At 39.0% G+C, this 19,730-nt stretch overlaps 1 protein-coding gene across 6 annotated transcripts in view; it reads right to left on the bottom strand.

Moving 5' to 3' along the window:
- NTNG1 (netrin G1) overlaps positions 1-12,413 on the bottom strand; it is a 415,083-nt gene extending 402,670 nt beyond the window's left edge. For 2 of the 6 annotated variants that reach the window (XM_060202164.1, XM_060202168.1), the window contains exons 1-2: positions 11,136-11,272; positions 3,426-4,204 (exon numbers count right to left, since the gene is read on the bottom strand). In XM_060202164.1, the coding sequence (XP_060058147.1) occupies positions 3,426-3,671 (246 nt within the window). In that variant the 5' untranslated portion in view covers positions 3,672-4,204; positions 11,136-11,272. Of the gene's footprint in view, positions 1-3,425; positions 4,205-11,135; positions 11,273-11,436 lie in introns of those variants that run through there. The other 4 variants (XM_060202169.1, XM_016190491.2, XM_060202165.1 and 1 more) reach the window with 4 other exon arrangements.
- Positions 12,414-19,730: the final 7,317 nt, after the last annotated feature.

The following is a 19,730-nucleotide window of genomic DNA, read 5'->3' as shown; positions in this document are numbered from 1 at the left end:
GACCAGGGAGAACAGAAGCAACCGGTGGCACCGCTATATACAAGATGCTGGGTATTATACAACAAATCCTAACAAAGGGACTTTTCAAAGTTAACTCAATTACCAAATAATGTGATGATAACAATAACTATCCATTGTCTTCTTGAACCCTAAGACAGCAGGAACCTCACATTTCCACTATAGAGCCTATATTTCCCCCACTCCTGGAACCTTAGGGTGGAGCGCACTTTCCTGCATGCTTCTCTAAATTCATATCAAATAATATTGCATCCTCTGATCCCAACCTAATCAACGCAAAGAGTGCTACCTCAGCATGCTTCACTTCAGACTGTGGCCAGAGACTTCAGGAGTGGAATGACAACCCTTCAGCTTCATTACTCAGGCGAGACCTTTCCTTTCACAGTATTCTCTAATTCCATTCAAGGCAGTTGACTTCCTAACAAAGTCCCAAAACCTATATATAGACCAGGTCACATGAAATAAGAGCCTATGTTCACACATATTCATAAACTAGGGCAAAATTTATACCTGAAAGCAGAAGTACACAATAGTCTGCACTGAGTAACCCCCAACATTCATCTGCACTATTCCAGCCTTTAGGTCCATAACCGTTCAACAATTTATTTGGCTTTGTATGTTAACTCTCTCTTCAGCCATCAGGTTCCAGATGCCAGCATGATGCTGACCAGACTTCCCTGGACAGACGACCCCACCAATATGTCCTAGAGCTCCACTTCCCCAAAGACCCACCCTACTAGGGAAAGAGAGAGGCAGACTGGGAGTATGGATCAATTGACCAGTCAACGCCCATGTTCAGTGGGGAAGCAATTACAGAAGCCAGACCTTCCACCTTCTGCAACCCACAATGACCTTGGGTCCATGCTTCCAGAGGGATAGAGAATGGGAAAGCTATCAGGGGAGGGGATGGGATATGGAGATCGGGTGGTGGGAATTGTGTGGAGTTGTACCCCTCCTACGGTTTTGTCAATGTCTCCGTTTTTAAATAAATACATAAATATCTCACAAATATATAAAATACATATGTTACTGCAATTGAGAAAACTAAGGGTTATCTTTTTAATAATTTTTTTCTTTTGGTGTCTAGCATCATTTGGTCAGTGGCCTGGTAAAATAATTCGCTTGTTGACTTTAGAACAGTCAATTTGAGGGAGTCGGGCAGTAACGCAGTGGGTTAAGCGCACGTGTTGCAAAGTGCAAGGACTGGTGTAAGGATCCCGATCGAGCCCCCAGCTCCCCATCTGCAGGGGAGTTGCTTCTCAGATGGTGAAGCAGGTCTGCAGGTGTCTATCTTTTTCTCCCCCTCTCTGTCTTCCCCTCCTCTCTCCATTTCTCTCTGTCCTATCCAAGAATGGCATCAATAGCAATAATTACACAATAAAACAACAAGGAGAACAAAAGGAAATAAATGAATATCAAAAATAAAATAAAATAAGAACAGTCAATTTTAAACATGAGAAGTTCCACACTGTGCCCTTTCACATTCATGATGGGAGAAAGGCATCCTGAAGACAAGGAAATGCTTTAACATGATGGGCTGAGCAAGCATTCTTGTACCAGAGACTGAGCTCAGGGAAGCTGCACATCCAAATCACAAGTTGAACACATCAAGCAGGGCTTATGTAAGTCAAAACAAGTGCAAATGACACTCTGAGAAAGGATATATGCCATTTTACTTAGATCTTTAAATTATTCAACAATGCTAGAAGAGGCATATTGTTACAAGTGTCACGCAAACTAGACACAAGCTAGAGTGTTCTTAATAACATGGAGTGTTGGCCCAGAGCTTATCCTCTGCTGTAATGAGCATAAGAGTGCATACAACCTATCACCTGAACAGCAGTTTTTACCCCAGATTTGCAAAGAGAACTTAGCACTGAACTTTCATACGAGATTATCGAAGACCTTACAGAAAACCAACAAATGCCCTTGCTTTTTTACTGATTTATTATGGTTTTGCTAATGTGTCTGAATAAACTCCTTTCCTGGAAGCCTCTGATTTCTAAAATGCAACTTCTCTGCAAAGCATATACCTGTTTCCCAGAGAGACTGGTCCTCTCCTTGAAATATTTAGTCTTTCAGGGCACTTTAGTCATAGTGACACCTAATAGCCAAGCTCTTTTTCTCACTCTCCACAAAATCAGGTTTAGACTATAATTCAAACCAGTCCCCAAAGGCACTTCTGAAAAATGGCAAGCCCTTAACTTTTAGGTGAAAACACTCTTTATTGCTCAAAACTGTTTCCTGTTACAAAAGCTTTTCTACAGTGTTAGGTCTAAGATGATCTTATGCTAATTTAACTCACTGGGGACAGTGAACAGATGCTACTTTGATGAATAGTTTCACTATTCTGAAAATGCCAGGCCTGGTTCAAGATAGTAAAGTCAGGTAAGAATACTATTAAAATTTGCCACACAAATATATCTGCTATGTGGAAAAAATGGGATCACAAATAAAGACCATCTATAATTAGAAAAAAAAAATGACAGAAACCAAATAAATACACTCTTAACTTAGGACACTGATTTACATTATTTCAATCTCCAAACTTTTTACTTACGTCATCTAGGTATATTTTCAGCAATAAATACCCTTATGAAAATTCAATGTCACCTCAATTTTACCTTTTCAACTAGCACTGAACTTCTCACCCAAAAAAAGACGCATTTACACTATAAAGACACTGAGTTCTATAACTATGTTCATAAAAAAAACAGTTTTTGAATTTACACACCCCACTTGATTACTTTTCAGAGAATACACTTTCAACATTCCAGCACTCATCAAATATCCATAGAAAATAACAATTCTTGGGGGGAAAAAGTGCTGTTTAAGCTGACAAAATTCTTCTGAAAAAGTTTTTCATGAGGCTTTAGTTAGTCTCTCCTCTATCTCTCTTCTCATAAGTACCCTAACTGAGGACTGCAAAATAACAGCAATTTCCTGATGAGGAAAACCACAAATATGTCACCTAGACTTAAACTACTGAATGTGGGATAGACCTTATACACAAGTAGAAAACTCTTGTGTTTTAAAAATTGCTTTGCACTGGATTTTATCCTTACCATAACACATATGACTTCATGATATTCCCCCTCAACTGCAATCTGAAATTCAACCTTCAGTTGGACTTTCTTTTTTATATAGTATATACAATGTCCCGGTCTCAAAGAAAACCTTTGGCTTGCATAAAAGCAAAAGACAAATTTCAGAGTATCAGTCACACTATGCAAATTGTAATTCCAGATCATGCAAGCATACAGTTAGAATGAAGCTAACCTGTTAGCACCAATCTTCCACCTGCAGATGCAGTTTACCTCATGAACTCAGTTTCCACACTCATGACATTTGTATGTATATATGACATGCCCCCACTTAATGTGAACTACTCAAAGGGGCTGCCTCACCATTGCACAGAACGTCTCAGGAGGGTCTCCACAGGTGATGTCTGGAGGATCCAGTTTCACTTTCAGGTATTTTGTCATGTCTGTGGATTCCGGCTGACAGGCCATGTAATCCCAAACTTTCCCTTCTTCTGTGTAAATCTGAGTCTTACACACGTCATAATGTCCCCATACCAGAGGGTAGGGCTGCATCACTGAGGACACTGTAACCCAGAGGGCATGGATTGACAGGAATCTTGACAAATACATCTCTAAATTCTTGCAATCTTCGTGGTAATGAACGCAGGATTTGCTTATCTGCGATCTATGTCTATTTTATATATCGATATATATGTCCATACATAGGTATGTTTGTATTTAAAAAAAAAGAAAACGAGGATGTGACCTCTAAGCAGATTCTAGCACTAAAAGAGAAGGGTGAGGATATTTATTGTATATTTTGGTGTTCAGGTATATTGAAGATTTTGGTGGAGGCCTAACATACTTGTGTGTTAGGCATTAAGGACAATTTGAAGCTTTTTTGTTGTCCTAGTACATATCTATCAGACTAGAGTCTAGTCTGCTTTTGTAGAAAGTGTCCAGAAGCAGATAATGATTTAGCAAAGTGAAAACTGTCTCGTTGTACATCCGATAGATAACCCTGGGCAATCCTTGATGTTCACAGCTCACTCACGAGGGATGCCCAGAAGCAGTGAGATATCAGAATCTGAAGCGAAAGGAGGAGTATTTGTAGCCTGGTATCTGTTTCACATCAATCATTCTTTTCTTCTGGCGCCAACATCCTTTAAGAAACAATAAGAGTAAAAGTTATTATCCCAGAATCAATGTATGTTACAAAATGTATGTTATGTTGACATTTGGGAAGTTTGATGCAATAAAAAGCAAACTGGTGTAATATGGATAACCTTTATTCAGCTGCTTTGCTAGGATGAGCAAAGCACAGAAATCATTCACATTGGAGAACATTTCGATATAAAGGATTTAACTCTTCCATAACAAAGACAGATATGTGTGTTCCAGGTGAGTTACAGGTTTTTGCTTCAAAAATTGTGTTTCTATCCTGACAAAACTAAGAGCAAGAAACTAGATTTAAACATCTGTCATATGTTGAGGTTCTAGAGAATCTTCCAAGAGAACAATGGGGGAAATGACTGCTTCTATAACAATGACAAAGAAAGAAGTGACAACTACTTGTATGCCTTTTGTCTCCAGGCAAAGACACCCTAAAAATCCCCAAATTTCTTGAACATTTTGTCAACTTTTGTTAGTTGGAATGAAAACCAACATTGTTAGCATAGCCTGTCTCTTTGGGTTTGCTCATTATATGAAACTATTCAGAATCTGGCAGTAGTACAGAGGGTTAAGCTCACGTGGCACAAAGCAGCACAAAGACCTGCGTAAGGATCCTAGTTCAAGCCCCTGGCTCCCTACCAGCAGGGGAGTTGCTTCACAAGCAGTGAAGCTAGTCTGCAGGTGTGTATCTTTCTCTCCCCCTCTCTGTCTTCCCCTCCTCTCTCCATTTCTCTCTGTCCTATCCAACAACAATGACATCAATAATAACTACAAAAATAAAACAACAAAGGCAACAGAAGGGAAAAAATACTTAAAAAAAAAAAAAGAATCCAGAATCTTTTGTTTAGTTGCATTTAGTGATAAAGATAACTTGGCTCTCTGGAAAAATATTCAATAAGGAAACCAAAGGAGGAAATTTTCCTTTCATAAGAATTTTCTATTTTCTTACATCTTTTTTATAGCCATTACATTGCAATTGCAGTTACTTTCTGTAACAGAAGAGAATTTGTCCCAAAGGCGAATATTATATGCTGCTTTAAAACTAAAAGCTCTGTAGTAAAACGCACAATTTAAAATGCACATATAAAAATAGCTGAGGTTGAGTTAACAGGCCATGAAGCAGAATAATATGGCACTAATTCTAAGAGAAAATAAAAATTACTGCTGAAAGTCCTTTGGTTAACTGATAATATAGCCTACACAACTACGTAAGCCATTGATGAGTTTGGCTTTCAACTTCTTTTAGAGATAACTGTCCAAATTTAAATAAGCAATAGTATTTGAAAACTATTTAATGAATTGATTCATATAGTCACAATACCAATAATTGGCTAAATTTTAAGTAACTGAAAATAACCAAAAAAAAAAAAAAAGTCCCAGTTTTGGGAAATGCCATTATAGTCCCTTCAATTCACATTCAACAGTTTAAATATGAAAGTTCATGTCCTTCAGTCACTTTTGTAAAGGGAATCCACTATATCTTAATAATGTGCCATCCTAAAATGAACTAAACTACAGAGACTATGAAATGCCAACAGATGGTTGGATTGTGTTTCCATAGCAAAGTAATTTATAATAATTGCTTTATGGATGCAAGTGTAATTTTCATTATATTCAATTCATAAAATGTTATCATACAGCTGCAATTTGTGATATTTTCTATTAGGAAAAGTGTTGAATATTTGAGTTCCTATGAAGCAATAATTAGCAGTTTGTCTAAATATGTTTAAACTATGGATGTGGATCTGCCTCCCCCTTGTAACATCTAAGACAATATAGTGCTGAGCATATTTTGAAATCTTAAACTAAGAAGGAAAAAAAAATCATAGAAGCATGTGTTGTGGCTACTACAGCCTTCTGTCCTTTTTTCAGATTCTTTAGTCATGTCAACTGATATTTTTGGAAACACTCAGCAATTTGAAAACTAATAATACAAAAATGTGTTAAAATAATACAAGTTTACATTTTCTAGATGCACATTTTAACTGTGGTTACTACCTTATATAACAAGAATGGACACTTTAATGAAAGTGGAGGAACTGAAACACTGTAAAACTAACTAGCCCAGAAATGACTGACTTAAGTTCCAGGATTCTAATACACAACAACTTCTCTATGAAGAATGTAATCTTGTAACCAGAAATGTACTATCTGAATTTGAACTACATGTGCACTGAGTGGCTCTTCAAGTTAATTTTTAAAATATGACCCTAGGTATTATTTGAATGTCCCCTGACATTAATCTTCATGTTTTTAATCAGTAAATATTATCTACCTAATTCATTTATTCCTGGTAACTGTTTCCATCCACATTTTGCTTTACTATAACCACAAAATAAAAGATGACCAAACGTGTATATTTATATATTATACACATATAATAAGTATGTGTATCCAAAATTGTATACACAAGGAAAAGTATATGAACCTGTTACTATTTCCTCTCAACAACCATCCCAATAAACAAAGTATCATTAACATATACCAGAGCTATAATGATGGTTATTACACAGAATTATGGACTACACCATTGATTGAGTTTAGAGAACTGACAAGGAAAAATGCAGAGGAGTGCAAGATATTTGAATACTAGGCAGTTGCAGGACTGTGCGACAGACATTTTTGACAAAAAACAGCCAATTATAGCTTAAATTTCTGGCATATAACCAGTTGTGATTAATAGTTTTCCATTACATTACAGACATATTATTAATGTATTAAAAATGTCAAGCTTTGGCAAGCACTAATATGGCAAGGCTCAGTTAGTCTGCAGAATTTACATTTAATGAGTTCCCATTGACACAGAAAAAGGTATTGACCAGAGCATATTACAGAGCAGGAGCAGAGGGTCACTAAACTGTTGTTTAACATCATTATTTGATTCCATTCTAATTTTCACATTTTTAGCAATACCTTGTACATATTCTTCATATAAGGGCCACCTTTACAGTACTGTATAGACTAAAAAACAAACAACAAAAAAAAAACCTTAGTTATAAATAAGAAAGTAAGTCTATAAGCTTCCAATGACACACAATGAGAAAGAGGCCTCTCTCAACATTAGGAGTTTCTTACTAAAACATCATTATGGAGGTTTTCAGGAAAATAAACTGATGTGGCAATGACTACTATTTACTCTTGACCTCTATTACATAATGGCACAGGTTCCCATCTGGCTATGCTTTCAACCAGGTTATAATCATCAATCGCTTCCTAAAAGCTAGGTCATCCCAGCAGAGAGCTGGGGAAAGTGATTATGAGAAGGACAGTCAATGACATATTTTGGGACTTAATATACTAAAAGCAATCTCTTCTGGCCGATACCCAAACCAATTGCCAGGTAATCTTGGCTTTGAATTTGTCTCAGGTATCTCTATCTTCTAAATATGAGCAGCTTAAAAAGGGCTCCAGCTCTTCATTTTGCAAACCTTAGAAACTCACTGCAATCCAAGCCATCAGTTCTACCTGTGCGCTCAAGTACTGATAAGAGTTCTTTGATAAAAATACCCATTAACATGCTATAAGTACTCCGCTGATCTCTGAGTAGTGTATAAATTTGCAGAGCCAATGAAAAAATATAAAATCATGTCATGGCCTCAAGTTGATAGATGTTATTGATCTAGACTAAAATGGGCTATAAAATAACTCTACATACATAGAACCTATCTTTTCCCAAGATTTTGATAGCTACAATCCTTTCCACCCTGGATTAACTTTGCAAGTGGGGTTATGCAGATCTTTGCTCTCATCAGAAAAGAAGCCTCCCAAAATATTACATGGATGTAGTAATGATTAAAACTGTAGGTGATTATATTCCAAGTACAACTGCCAATTTTATTAATTTGAGGGGGAAATACTGACAGTAAATCCACTAACTCTAGATAATTGCTGGTATTCATTTTATTATATAATCACTAGGAGGTGGGGGTGTTGGTAGTAGGCTATTCCATAAATACTCAGCTCTTCAGGGGCACCTGAAATAGACAGCTATTGACTCATTCCTCATAGACATTAAGAATTTTATAAATATGCATGTTTCTGAATGGGAAAGGAACAAAAAGAACACTGACTAATCGTATTCCATCGAGTGAAAAACATAAAAAGATAGAAATATATACAAATGTCATTACCTATCAAAATTAGTAGCATCCCAACACAATCACAATAACATTGACTAGATGAGCTGGTTAACAAATACTGAATGCTCTTTGCATGTACTTTTTTGTTTTTGTTTTTGTTTCTTTTTCTTGTGAAGAAAGCAGTCTTCATTCATCTTACTGGGAAATATTTGCTTCTCTCCTTGTGTTAACTGTCTCTCAAAATATAAGAATTTTAGCATGTAATGCAATATCATTGGCATATTTTACTCATACTTGATTGGGTATTGTCAACAACTGTCTATCACAAGATCCTTGATAAAACCAAATAGAACACCTTACTACTGTTTTCAAGGAGAGAGGAATGATTAGAGAAATTAGATAGTTATATTCTGGGACATATTTGGAGGTGGGATAACAAAGAGAATTATTTTAGAATCAACTGATCCCAAAGGAAATTTAATATTTCATCATTATAGAATGCATCTCCAATATCAAGTAGGAAAATTCAAAGGTCAAAGGTTTCAAAGAAGTATTTTAGAAAATCGACAGCCACCTGGAGTTTTTAACAAAATGGACAATTCTAAAGAAATTATTATCTGACCTGTTATAAAATTCACTCACACACATACTTTTCTATTAACATGCAACTGTTTTTTATTCATGTTATTTTTATTTCTTTCCAAGGACTTATTGGTTTTGTCAGCTAAATTTATCTCCAAATATTTACAACACTTAGAAAACATAGTAAGTGTGCAATAATTGAAAAAGCACCTGTTTTTTTAAAAAGAATAATAGAGCAAAGATAGCTACTTGCCCCAATTACAAATACACAAAAGGAAAACTGCAAATACATTGGCCTCCCCCCTAAAAAAGCCAACCTGAATAATTTTAATACACATGTCCAGTTAAAGCTGACAAAACAAATATCTGAAGAAAAATAGCTATCCATGTTAATAAACTGTTTACTTAGAAAAAAATTTAAGTAATCACTTTGCAATTTCACAGTAGCAAGTATCAGAAAACAGTAGTTGGTGTTTGAAAATTTCACAACAGCAAGTATCTAAAAATAGTAGTCAGTCCTTTGCAATTCTGAATGTTCTCAAATTAGTCTTTAGTGATGAGACATCTGGTTTCATGGCATCCAGAAAAGATAAGGGATACACTCCTTATGTGTGGAAGCTGGGACAACACTGTATGTGAAGCACTTGATACATTTTTTTTTCTTTGCATAGTGATCCAAATGCAAAGATGCAAATTTTTATCTTAATGAAAAACAGAAAGTTACTTATTTTCCAAAAGAATCTTGCAGTTATTGAACTGCCTTTCTTTTGCCAATATGGGAGGAGGTATGGGCTGGGCGAGATACGGAATTCAAAACGCACAGAAACCTGGGCTGCTAATTCCACACAGGTTTGATTATCCCACAAGGGATCTGAAAATCTGAAAACGAAAATGAAAAACTTGCTCCTCCTAGAAAAAGAATCTCTGGAAAACTTTTTTTTAAACAAGCATGTTTGAATAAATGATTGCACTGGGAAATTTTTCCAGTTATCTTTTTCATTTCTTTAAGATAAGAAAACTTGCAGTATTTTCACTTATAAACCAGGGCATTACTTCCAGAGCAATCTTGCTGCCAGATACACCATATGTTTAGTGGAAGTCTGAACCTTACTCAAAATTTTCCATTCCAAAGACTGACAAACTGTTATGAGTGATTCCATTGCCCAAAGCCTGGTTAAGAGAATAGGGGAAGGAGGTGGGGAACTAAAGTCTGTACTCTCCAGAAATCTATACCTGATGGGATGATGGAAATGCAACCTCCGACCTTCCCCAATAAAATCGCTTTAAAATTTCAGCTAAGAATTTTCCTGACCCAGTAAAATGACTATCTACTAAGTAAGTTTCTGCTGGAAATAAAGAGTTGGGGGGGACGGGGGAAGGGGTAGAAAGAGAAAGAAAAGGAAAAAAAAAAGTCCCCGGTGAGGTTGCAAAATAAACAGCAGAGGGCGCAGTTTCTTTTTTTATCTAAGTTTTTCCAGTGTTTGAATCACTTAATTGGTTATTCTGGGCCAAATAATATTCAGTATTATTTGTATTATATATAGATATCCACAGATCCATACAGGGGAGTAATTCAATGCCCCCAGCACAATCTATCAACTGATGAATGTAACGCCAGTAAAGCATCTGAGAAAAATATGCCTACACCAAGTCTTTCCCTCTCAGTCTTGTCTCTTCCCTCGCAGCACAACACGAGATGGTAGTGGTTTAATCTCCCACCAATAAAGGAGATCAGCAGAACGGAACTTCAAAAGCTCTGTGTGGCCACCAGCTCCCAAGGGGTTGACTGACAAGAGGGCAAGCCCCGTCCCCACACCCCCAATAAAAAGCAAACACAATTGGCCAACAAACAAACAAAAAACCACCTGAGACCCTTCAGGGCGCTGTGTGTGGTCAGGTGTGTGTGAGAGAGGGCAAGCACGCTATGTGCCAGGCAGTCCACCGACGGTGGCACAGACCCAGTGTCCAGGCACCAGCTGCACCACACAGACCCAGTAACCTGCTCGGGCGCTCCCGGGGCAGACTCGCGTGTGGGTGTGAGCGAGTGCGGGCTGTGTGTGCGCGCACCGGCTCCGCGCGCTGCGCTGCCTCCTCCCGGCGCTTCTCAAAGTTCCTCGCCCACCCAGAGCTTTCCCTCCCGCCTGTGGATCGCACCGAAGGGAGGGGGCAGGAGGACCGAGGCTGCACTGAGGGAAGAGAGGGGAGAGGGGCAAAGACGCTCGGTAGCCGCTGGGGGGCAGGGGGCACCGGCTGCACTTACCATGGGGTCCATTTGCCCTTGCGCCGCATAGGAGCCCAGCCGACGGCGCGGGGCGGAGGCCCTGCCCAGCCTGGTCCGCCTCGGGCGGCGGCCGCAGCTACCGGGCCCGCGGGCGGCACTCGGGCGTGTGGCGGTGGCTCCCACCGAGCCTCCTTGGGGGGTGCGGGCGGGGCGGAAGGGGTGGGGTGTGCACGGGAGTCGGACCGCAGCCCTGGGGTCCGAGAGCGTCCGGCCCGCCTGGAAGACGACCCCGCGGACACAGAGCCCCACGCCCGACCGCTCCTCCCCGCGGCTTAATTACCTGCGCCGCCGGCCCCCGGCGTGGGGGGTGGGGAGTCTCCAGAGCTTCGCCCCTTCTCGGAGCCCTCGCCCAGAGGGGGAATTCCTTCCCGTTGACGTGCTCTTCCGAAATGCAAAAAAGATCAGTGACTTTGACAGGTAGATGAGGGGGAGGGAGTAAGGGTGGGCGGAGAGGAAGAGAGGATGAGAAAGGTGCCTCTCCCTCCAAAATTACGGTGATATTAATAATGAAATCCCAGCCTTCCGGAGGTCTCGCAGCCCAGTCCCCCCTCGCCGGCGCTCCGCCGCGCCTCTTTGCGCCACTGCCTCTGACACTTCTTGCCTTAAACTTTTACTGATGGATTTTTTTTCTCTATTTCTTTTTTTTTCTCTCTCTCTCTTTTTTGTTTTAATTTTTGTTTTTTTCTTAAGCTGCAGAACGATTTCCAGGGATCAAAACCAGTGGCCCGGCGGTTCTACCCCCATTGGCACAGCTTTCATTTTATTTTAGATGAAGGCGTTGAGCTTAGTCAGAAGGGGCATAAATCAGGACAATTAGCATTGGCGCCAAGATGATCCTCTAGTACCAATTTCGCCCGGGCTTCCTTCGCGCATTCCTCCACTCAAGTCAGAAATGTCACTGCACATAGCGTTGATGGCTGCGAGACGCGACGCACCCAAAGTCCATTTGATGAAATATACATGGCCCACGACGCTTCTGGATTGCGGTGCCTGGGCTCCCCGCCCCCGCCCTAGGCGCCCAGCCGGACAGTGCTCCCAGCCGGCTGCGAGCTTTGCACAAACTTAGGGGCGCGGACCAATGAGAGAGCGAGCGCCAGGACTTGGAGAAGGGAGAAAAAAGGAAGCCAGCCTGGGGAAGCCGCTGCCCTCCGAAGGGTTGAATGTAGGTTTCACTTAAAAGCAGATCTTCTTCTGCAACTGCCAGCAGTGGAAGGATTGCAAACCTTATACTACCTCGAGACCTGGGCGCTCCGAGCGGTCCTAACTCCGTCTCGCTCTCTGTTGGTACTGCTGCTGCTGCAGCAGCAGCAGCTGCTGCTGCTGCTGCTGCTGCTGCTGCTGCTGCTGCTGCTGCTGCTGCTGCTGCTGCTGCTGCTGCTGCTGCTGCTGCTGCTGCTGCTGCTGCTGCTGCTGCTGCTGCTGCTGCTGCTGCTGCTGCTGCTGCTGCTGCTGCTCTGGCCACCGGGGCAGAAGCTCCTTGACCTCGGGGTGCTGAGGCTCTGAGACCACCCTTTCCGCCCTTACCCCAAGATCTCCCATGGCGGAGCCCTTTCTAGTAACTCTTCAGGCACCTTCCACTTAAGCCCCTGTCAGTCCCACCCCTTATATCTGACTCTCCTCTCCCACACCCTGCCAGAGCACACCCTCTCACCCCTAGAGAAGGTAGCAACTGTTTTTTTTTTTTAACCAGCAATTCCCCATGCCAAGAGAGCAGGCCCTACGGAGCAATCCTTAAACTTCCTTTATTTTATTTATTTATTTGTTGGTGTATTTGCTTCCTTTTTTTTTTTTTTTTTTTTAGAAATTCATCCTAATGTGGAAAGTTGAAGTTGAAGAGAGAACTGTGCACCTGGGGTCTCTTTGCCTTTCCCAAAAGACAAATGTACACACAATACAACTAGCCCCAAGATTTTGTTCCCCACCAGCAGAGTTGTCTTAAAATTACCTGGGATCACCCTTAGTTACACACTAATGTCTGAAAGAACAATGAATCTTGACTTAGATGCGGAGAGACTTTCATTAGAAATACTATTGCAATACTCTAATGTCAGAAGTCTACAAGCATCTCAGAACCAAGGGGAAATTTGAGAAGGGGAATAAGCAGTAAAGGAAATTTGGGCACAGGCGGGGAACAAGTTGGAGCTATCTCCTGCTAAAATGATAAGGGAAGATGTTCTGGCTTTTAGTGTTCTGAGATTTGGGGGCAACAAACATTCAGGCTTCAGTTGGGGGGACTAAAGAAGCCTGAGCCAAAGTTTGTCTCAGGCAAAACAAAGGATAAGAAATATACACTTGTCTTTTCAGAGATAGTAAGCTATGGACATGGTTTGTACCTGCATGTGTCACAAAATTCTCCCCCCTCCAAATATGGGTCCCAAATGAGTCCCTTTAAACAACTTCTCACTCTTTCACTTCCAGAGTGGAAGAGTCCATAGCAGTAAAATTTTCTGTTAAACATTTGCTCTGATCTTTTCACAGTCTCACTAAATTACCTTCCAAACTCTATAGGAAATCACAATACACAAAAAAGACCTTTCCCACTTGAAATCCCTTCCCCTTCCCCTCCAGAGTTTAAAGACCTCCTCCAGTGAGAATAGGGTGGGAAGAATTTTGTGGAAGAAGAAAAGAAGAAGGAGAAGAAGAAGATGGAGGAGAAGGAGAAGGACATGAGGAGGAGGAAGAGGAGGAGAAGGGGAAGAAGGAGGAGGAGGAGGAGAAGGAGGGAAGGAGGAGGAGGAGGAGAAAAAGAAAGAAAGGAAACACTTTGAGTGAGCCTCCTACACTCCATCAAACTGAGAGTTGTGAACTACCACTAATACATTAAGTTATATTTCCTTAATCTACCTCTGCACATTTCTTTATATAATGCACACAAATCAGAAATTTATTTTAGATATTCTCTTGGTATCAAAGAAAATAAATTAGGTCATACTGTTTCTATCTTTAAAGTCTCTCTATATATAAATATATATGTATACATATATATATATAACTTTCTTTTGCAAAAACAATTTTTCTGTTTTTATTTAACCTTTCGACTCTGCTATTTTTTTCTCTCCTTTTAGAGAAAGCATGTTTGATTTTTCAGTTTTCTGACTTCAGATCTTTGACTGGTCCCCATGAATTGCCCATTCTTCTTTGTGTTAAATTTCATTTATTTGCACTCCTAGTTTTTTTTCCCCTTTTTCTAGATTATCAGTTACTTAAATCTTTCTTTCAAGATATTTGGCAGGACTTTCTGAGACTTATAATGCCAATAAATTAAACTGGTAGTGATAGCATACTCGAATTTACCTACTTAAAAAGACATGTGCTGGGGCAGGGCTGTAGCACACCTGGTTGAGCACACATGTTACAGTGCTCAAGGACCGGGGTTCAAGCCCCCAGTCCCCACCTGCAGGGGGTACATTTCACAAGCATTGAAGTAGGGCTGCAGGTGTCTCTGTTTCTCTCACTCTCTATTTCCCCCTTCCTCTCAATTTCTATTTATTTATATCCAATTAATATAATAAAAATGTATTTTTTAAAAAGACATGCATCTTTTTATAAGTATTGCAAAAGTACCAGAGTGATATCTGGCTCTTTCTCTCATCCTATCTTTCTCATTAGTAAAATAAATAAAATATTTTTTAAAATAAGTACTGCAAAGTAGTTGACTTGAAGTTTTGATATAAGATAAAAATATTCCTTGGTGATTTTTAAAAAAAGATTAAAAAGTTCATTGCTGGTATGGATAATTTTTGTCTATCTCCAGAGGTCAGCGATAATCTCCTATAATAAGAGGTAGCTCTCATCATATTATTGACAAATGAAGATTTCCATGGCAGGAGTCAGTAAAATAGTTCTCTTGGATATGTGCTGCTTTGTCATGTGTGTGATCCAAGTTCAAGCTAGGTCCCCACAGCATTGAAGGAAGATTCAGTGCCATGGTATTTCTCTTCTCTCCCCCCACATCCCGTGTGTGTGTGTGTGTGTGTGTGTGTGTGTGTGTGTGTGTGTGTGTGATGTGTGTGTGTTACTCTCTAAAATAGGAAGGGAGAAAAGGAAGAAGGGAGAAAGGAAAGAGGAAGGGAAAGGAAGGGAAGGGAAGGGAAGGGAAGGGAAGGGAAGGGAAGGGAAGGGAAGGGAAGGGAAGGGAAGGAAGGAGAGAAGGAAGGAAGGAACTTTCATGTCTGAAATATTTCAGGGACAAATTCTAGCTGAACAATCATAAACTATATAATATTAATAAATGCTATTGGTAACTACTGCTTATGTTCCAATAAGAATATCATTTCTAGCAGCTGTAAAACCTTTTATCTCTGTTTTGCATCTAGTCTACTTTGTGCTTGGGAACATGTTTTGTTATAGAACTATTAACAGCATAGTTTTGAAGTGCATCTCAAACCCTCAGCATCCTGTTTGGGGCTTTGTTCTATATATTATATAGGCTTATTTGAACCATTAAATGTATAAGCCCAAGATATTCACGTATCAAGCATATCCATGTTAGGTGTATCAACAATCTCAAATAGGTCTCCTGCGGATTACTAGCAGAGCAAAGGACATATTGTTTAGTATAAAAAGATGGACATATTTACCATGTGACAGACACTAAAGCGTAAGAAGTAGTAAATGGTGTAAGCCATTGATAGTTAATGACCAACATGATATATATGAACTTTAGTTCCCACATGCCTTTAATTATGGCACTATATAAAATAACTTGGAAATAATAAAATTAGATGGATAAAATAAATATGAAAAAATTTAACAAAATGCAAAATTGTCTTTTTTTTTAAAGACGTATACTAACTTAAAAGATACCTAATACAATAAAATACTGTATTTTTTTTCTATCACCAATCTGAGGCCTCTAAAAGTATTTGAAGGAGGATTTTTTTTCCACTTTAATTTACCTTATTTCACCCATAAGAAATCTCTTTTTAATTTTTATGCTTTCAGAACATGTGACATGTGATGGTTTTATATCAACCAATAAATCTGTCAAAATATGACACCTCAAGCATTTCTTTAATCTAGTTTTTTGAGACACAGACACACAGCCAGTATTTAACAGGTTATTGTTATTCCAAGGTTACAAAATCAGACATCCCACCAGCAAGTCTGGACATTGCTTAGGTCTGAACAAACCCAGCAAGCTCTCATAAACTTAGATTTTATTGTGCTTAGTGCATCTGTCTAAAACCGTTAGCTTATTCCTTGAAAAAAGGAAGTCATGTAATTAATTTAGTGTGTTGGCTAGAATAGTTTGCTATCAAAAATCAACAGCTGTGTAGATTCCCTCAAACGTAATTTTCATATTTTCAATTACTTTCCAACAACAAAATTTGCAGCCTTTCCAAATTGAGGAAGAAAATATATGGATGCATTGCTAATCTTGAGGTCTCTCAATCAGTTTCATCCCAATGGTTTTTCTTTTAATAAATAAATTCAATAAATTCAATAAATATTGATAAAATCTATACTACCAGCCAGTAACTGTCCTGGACACTGAAGACAATTTGAGACTCTTATGTCAGAGAGTATACAATCTAATTGAGAAAAGAAAATTGGTATAAGTTCACAGCAATTTTTTAATGTGACATTAGAGTTATAGGAAATGTAGGTATAGTGGTCAAGTCTACAAATTTCTTTTGTACCCAAGATGATGCAAAGTTATACATAACTAAGATCACTATAAAGCCTTTGAAGATCTCTATTAGAGATATAGAAGATAACTTCTCTGGTTTAGCAATCTCTGTAGAAGGTTCATGTCCTATCAGGCAGAAAACAGTAATGTCTCAGCTAAGATTCAGTGAATCACTGTGATGAGACGATCCACAATGAAAGCCATTACATGAGTTGGGTGTGTGTGTGTGTGTGTGTGTGTGTGGAAAAATATCAGGCTCAAAAGATAAATCTATGATCATAGCATGTCAATGAATTGAATTATACTCTATTCTGATGTTTCTTTCTGCTTTTCTTTTTCTTTTTTAATTTTATATTGGTGACTTAATTTAGATTATCTGATAATATAGATAAACTTCCATAGCATTTCCAAGTCCAAAGTTCTGTGCCCCCACACCACTAAGGTTCCTTTTTTTTTTTTTTTTTAATTCTTACTTCTGGGTTTAGTTCCAGGTGTTCTATTCTAAAATTATACTTCACTGACTTGATCAGCTCTATGGTTCTCTTCCTTTAACTTTGCTGCTAAAAATAGAAGTAAAAGTGGAAGTAAGTTGATGTTGACGTCTTGTGTGTAAAATGAATCTGTGCCACACGGCCTTTATTTTCTAGAGCATTGTCATCTCCTTTGGAAATAAGGCTGCCTCTCCTACATAAAATGACTGATTCTCTTAAACCCAGCTTCCACTTGTTTGTGTGGTTTTTTTGAAGATTTTATTTTTTCATTAATGATAAACACAGAAGAGAAAGAGCCAGACATCACTCTGGTACATGTGCTGCCGGGGATTGAACCTCATGTTTGAGAGTCCAATGGTTTATCCACTGTGCCACCTCCCGGATCACTCCAGCTTCCACTTGTTATAAAGAAGAATGAAATCAAAGGCATTCTTTATTAAGCCAGAGATTGTCTGTTCCCCATATTTTAAAACTTCATAGAAAATAACACAGTTGTAAATATTCCCAGACTAGCATAGAACTTATTTCTTATGTCCTCTCTTCCTTACTCCTCTTTCTCAAACATGAATTTAATGTCTTTTATGTGATACAGACTGCGAGAGAAACAACAGGATGAGTAAGGCAGTAGAGTTTATAATCTACTAGAAAAGATAACCTGTTCAACAGTAGAGACTGAAATGTAAACCTACAGGAACAGATGACCCCAAAGGAATCGATTCTTCTCAGGGAGCTTGAGGAAAGGAAGGCAGATTAAGTGACATGAGACCTACACATCCAAAGATGAGTAGCTGTTCATCCAGCAACACAAAGAACAAAAGACTTTCCAAACAGAAAAAGAAAGAAATCAGGAGGCCTTGTATAAAGAGTACATCTTCATGCTTCCAATCAATTTGGTATGACTGCAGCATGCAGTTCCATAGAGATGGTGTTTGTGACATATAGTAACGTGTTTTTGACACTGAAAATAAGTAATAATAAAACAGTAAGAAAGAAAATCAAGGAAAAGGAAATACCACTACTTGGGTGGGGACATGCAAATCTGTAATAATTTGTCACTGCCTACCTATAAAAAATGACAACTTTGGTGTCTCAACCTATAGGATCAATTACAACTTCCATTCAGTTCTGAGTAATCTGTATTAAAAGAAGACCATAATCCAAGACAACAAATATTTTTCAAAACCTCAATATTTGTTTTTCTGGTATATTTTAGGCTATCTTCCTGCAAGAGAGATGCTGAACCTCCTAATGAGATTTTGTGCTTAAATTAGTATTAAAATTGGTTGGATTTCCCTGAGTAAGCACTGACAGCAGGAAAACATGGCTCCACAGCAGACCAGTGACCAGGAAACACAAGGTTCAAACATTTAGCTAGGGATAAGCCACACATGAATAATAGAGAGCTGAATTGTCAGTAATTACAGACACCAATTAAGCCTTAGATGAAATAACTCCCTCCTCCAGCCCCCAATCATTCTGCCATGCTTAACATTTTTGCTATTCTGAATCAGTTAGCTTCAAATTTTTGTTGGAGAATAAATATGTCAAAATGAAAATAAAAAAAAATCAAGGTAATAAAAAAACCCCAAAACTCAAGCAATTTAGAAATCATTATGCATAATAAAGTAATGCATCAATAAACTGATGTTAACAGTAGCCAATACTCCTCTAAATCAATGTAGAACTTATATGCTTTTTATTTTGGTGAAGATGGAACAGTAAGCAAGCACTTTAGAAGTTTATGGTCCAAATGTCAAAAGATGTATTAGAGTAAAAATGAGGTGGAGGTAATGTGTTAGCCTGCCATTCCCACATATTTCCAACATTCTATCTCTAAACCTTAATTTTCTTCATATCTATGTAAAATGAAACTTAAGAAATTACCTGGGGGTCAGGCGGCAGCGCAGCCGGTTAAGCGTACATGGCGCAAAGCGCAGGGATCTGCTTAAGGATTTCGGCTGAGCCCCAGGCTCCCCACCTGCAGGGTAGTTGCTTCTCAGGCTGTGAAGCAGGTCTGCAGGTGTCTGTCTTTCTCTTCCCCTCTCTGTCTTCCCCTCCTCTCTCCATTTCTCTCTGTCCTAGCCAACAATGAACGACATCAACAACAGCAATAACCACAACGAGGCTACAACAACAAGGGCAACAAAAGGGAGGAAAAATGGCCTGGAGGCACCAAGCCCCAGCATTAACCCTGGAGGCAAAAAAAAAAGAGAGAGAGAGAGAGAGAAGAAAGAAAGAAAGAAAGAAAGAAAGAAAGAAAGAAAGAAAGAAAGAAAGAAAGAAATCACTTTACTCCTCAGCTGCATTCCAGAATCTGCATCCCCCACCCCTATCATGAAGGCTGCATTTGCAATAAAGAGAGACTATCACTTACCATGAATCATAGTGTTTATATTATTAGTAAGATATTGCAATTATCCTCTTTCTAAGAACTGATTTAAAAAAAAACAA

This window comes from Erinaceus europaeus, chromosome 11, assembly GCF_950295315.1.
Source record: "Erinaceus europaeus chromosome 11, mEriEur2.1, whole genome shotgun sequence".
Taxonomy (NCBI): Eukaryota; Metazoa; Chordata; class Mammalia; order Eulipotyphla; family Erinaceidae; genus Erinaceus; species Erinaceus europaeus.
This window is presented reverse-complemented; position numbering and strand designations above follow the sequence as displayed.